Raw genomic sequence first — 3908 nt, 5'->3', positions numbered from 1 at the left:
ATTAAATTCGTGATTTAGGAATTTGAGTTTCATTTTGAGGATATTGATTTTCGGTTCAGAGATCAAAGCGACCATTTTCTACTTTCACTTTAGTCCTTATGACACCACATACACGTCACTTCATCAGTTAACAAAATTTTTTAACGTAGCGATTAAACTGATAAGGAAACTAAACATTCAGAGAAATCCTGAGTCACGACCTTTGTGACTAAAGCGTCATTTCCTCTTTGTTTTTATGTATGTATAGATAGTAGATGCTTCGTTCCTTTGCACACATGGCACGTGGATGTTATCCGTTTGCGTAGACCGTGGGAGAAAAAATTTCACGTGTCATAACCTCATCTTGGATGTTACACGTACTAAATGTACTTAAGAAAATGAGATAAGCAAAATCTATATCCACACAAAACTACAAATGTCACAAGAAAATATGAAATATGAAACGTGGCTGTTGGTCTTATTTTACCAAAAATGGACCGGTGCAAAGACACACTGTTCTCACCTGCCTCGGTCTCTCACCATCACATTCCTTTTTTGCTTTTTCTTTTCCTTTTAGTATATCTTATAATTTTAATTTTAATTTTCTTTGGTGCAAGTCTATTTGTCATCTATAAATAGATACCAGATCGAACGTGCAACACTTTCCCCCAAAGACATTCACATCTCTACGATACAAATACAAACACGTTCATTACTGAGTACAGACAGACACACTCAATCGGCAAAACAAAACAGAGTAACGCCGAATATCCCAATAAACAAATAAACAAAATGGCGGTGGCACACGGTGGTTACGACGGTGAAATCGGTGGCTACAATTGTCGCCTAATCCCATCAATAAAACCAGAGTTATTCAACGACAGTGCAAATTCAAGCTCTTACACCTACGACGACGTTTCAACCGAAAGAAAAGAATCAGTACTAACCGAAGAAGAAGAAGAAGAAGGTGCTACAGCTTCTCACGCAATTCATATCAAAGAAGAGGTTCTTGAAGAAGACGGTGCTAACGCTTCATCTTCACTCAGGTTTCCTAAACCAATGGAAGGGTTACATGAGGTTGGTCCACCACCGTTTCTCAAGAAGACGTTTGAAATGGTGGAGGATCCGGAAACTGACCCGATTGTTTCATGGAGTGGCTCTCGTGATAGTTTTGTTGTTTGGGATTCTCACGAATTCTCCAAAATTCTTCTTCCTAAGTACTTTAAGCATAATAATTTTTCTAGCTTCATTCGCCAGCTCAACACCTATGTAAGTCAAAAAAATTCTCTATATCTTCATATGTTATCATTGCATACATATTTATAATCTTGTACAATTTAAATCAGTTTTGGCATCACGGTTTTGTTCAATCCACATGATACCAAACATGCATTGAGTTGATTTTCTAAAATTAATTTTGTTAAAAAGTTGATTCATACATAAAATGATTCATATTTATAGGGAGCTATGAATGTTTGGTTCCTCTTTTAGAGGAGATGTTGAATTGATTAAATAGATGTTGAATTGATTTTTGACATGTTTGTTGTTCTTGATTAGAATGATTTTGCTTTTGTAACTGATTTTGATTTTAAGTTGAAGCTAAAAATTTGATTTTTTAATTCTAAAATTTATTGTTCAACTTATTTTACATGAACTCACTTTTATAGGAATGCATTCAATCATTTTACATTAAATTCGAACTTCATTGGAATCATTTCAATCAAAATCAATTTTTGTGCCATGTAAAAAAACATGAAAAAACTGAAGACTTCAAGATATCTTTGCAATTCGCCATTTGAATTTATTCTGGATTTTTACACTCAAATTCATATCTAATTTTTACACTCACTTTTAACTACGAACAATTGAACCAAAATCTATTTTGTTTTTTGCAACCACAAAAATAGGTGGAGACTAAAAATCAAGAGGTAAAAGCTCTTAGATTTTGCTTGAGAACATTCAAACAACTCTAAATCAATTCTATATTTTTAAAATCACTTTGTATCTCTTAAAATTTAATACAAACATATTCTTTGTTGAATTTTATGAATCTGTCACATGCAGGGGTTTAGGAAGGTTGATTCAGACCGTTGGGAGTTTGCAAATGAAGGATTTCAAGCAGGGAAAAAGCATTTGTTGAAGAACATAAGAAGGAGAAGCAAGTATAACAAACTGCATCAAGGAGGATTCAATTTGATGAATCCTTGCGTTGAATCTGAAGTGGAGAAACTGAAAAAAGATCAGAACATGTTGAAATTGGAAATTCTGAAGCTAAGGCAACAACAAGAGAATTCAAATATTCAACTCACAAATGTTCAGGAGCGAGTTCAGCGAGCAGAATCGAAGCAATATCAGATGCTATTTTTCCTCACCAAAATGGCCAAAAGGCCATTGTTTATGGAGCAGATAATTCAAAAGATTAAGCGAAAAGGAGAAGTTGATGCTAATATAGACATGGTTAAAAGACCTAGATTGCTTGGAACACAAGGTACTAATGTTGATTATAGGAGTCAGGGTCGTGAACAATTTGCTACTTTGCAATCTGAATTGAATGGACTTTTTCCTGAAAATATGAACACTGGTAGAATGGAACCACCTGTTTCCACTCCTATGGAAGATGGACTGCGTAGCTCTTTACATGACTTGAGGGCTTGTGGTGGTTCTAGACAAAGTGTTCAAGATGCGACTTCTGCATATCATGTTATGTCAGAGAAGCTTTTGGGGGAAAATTCTGTTGTTGATGAAGAAATGGATGTGAATGACTCTAATATCTATCTTGAATTAGAGGATTTGATAAGTAAGCCAACAGATTGGGGTGGATCTGCTAGTGGATTGGTGGGACAAACTAGTTGAATCTCTCATCAATGCCTTTTAAATGGTAAGCTTGTAACTATGGGTCAAACTAGTTTATACATAAGCACGCATACATGATTGGTTATATGTAACATTTATAATGTTTTTGCAGATTGCAAGAGCATATTCAGCTGCAACACCAGATGAAGAGCTCAATATTAATGGCTCTTCAGACTTCAATACCGGCTTCAAGAGTGCAGGACCCAGGTTATATGACTATGGGTCTAAGATGTTCATATTTTGTCTAGTCGCTACCTTACTTGTGTTCTTTTTGTTATCTTTCATTTTATAGTTTAGTTTGTTAACAGACCGACCAAAAAAAATTGGTATACCGTGCTTGCATGAAGTCCTAGACATATTAGTTTGTAAATGTACAGTAATAGTAATAGTAAATGGCGTGTAAGTTGTATATATATGTAATACAGAAAATACTAGCAGTAGCTAAACAAACCTCTTATAATGTACAGTAATAACAAATAGTGTGTAAGTTGTAAATGTAATATAGAAAATACTTTCAGTTTTTGTTTTATTTGTGTTTCCAATATTGTCATGTATATTCAATGAGTCAGGTTTAGTAAACAAAAAAGTACAATTTAGTAGATTGGTGACATAATATTAATGTTGAATGGAACTGAGGCAAACAAAAAGGGAATTGTTTGTCACCTTAATGGGGAAATTCAAAAAGTATAGATAAAATGAGAATACGGTGAAGTGATGTAAGATATACTAATAAAATAAAATAAAAACATGTTGGTGCAAACGAAAAGAAAATAGCTTTAGTGTTTTTTGCATCCCGACGGCAGAGTTTCTGTTTATAAGTATGTTTTAAGTCCCCAACCTAAGATTTAAGACATTCTTCATTTTGATTATTCAATAGAGAAATGCTTAATCTGACTGACATAAACATCGTCTAAATAACACAGCTGAGTCCAGGCAACAGGAATCAACACCAATTTGGACAGATGTAACGAAAAATTATTAAGTAGGAATGTAACGAAAAATTTCGACATTATAATGATGCATATCGCATATGGATAATTGATGTCTTCAATTACTATGTTCCAACTTCGCTGACA

At 34.0% G+C, this 3908-nt stretch overlaps 1 protein-coding gene across 1 annotated transcript; it reads left to right on the top strand.

Annotated features, from left to right (window-relative positions):
* The first annotated feature begins 494 nt into the window (after positions 1–494).
* LOC146902989 (heat stress transcription factor A-9-like) lies at positions 495–3361 on the top strand. Its single transcript, XM_085731472.1, has 3 exons — positions 495–1248; positions 2044–2857; positions 2945–3361. The coding sequence occupies exons 1-2, from the start codon at positions 772–774 to the stop codon at positions 2830–2832; spliced, it is 1266 nt and encodes a 421-aa protein (XP_085587598.1). The 5' UTR covers positions 495–771; the 3' UTR covers positions 2833–2857; positions 2945–3361.
* The last annotated feature ends 547 nt before the right edge of the window (positions 3362–3908 follow it).

Source organism: Medicago sativa, chromosome 8 (genome assembly GCF_051527215.1).
Source record: "Medicago sativa cultivar Bolivia chromosome 8, Bolivia_mono, whole genome shotgun sequence".
NCBI classification, from domain to species: domain Eukaryota; kingdom Viridiplantae; phylum Streptophyta; class Magnoliopsida; order Fabales; family Fabaceae; genus Medicago; species Medicago sativa.
Note: the sequence above shows the minus strand (reverse complement) of the source record. Positions and strands in the feature narration are given on the sequence as shown.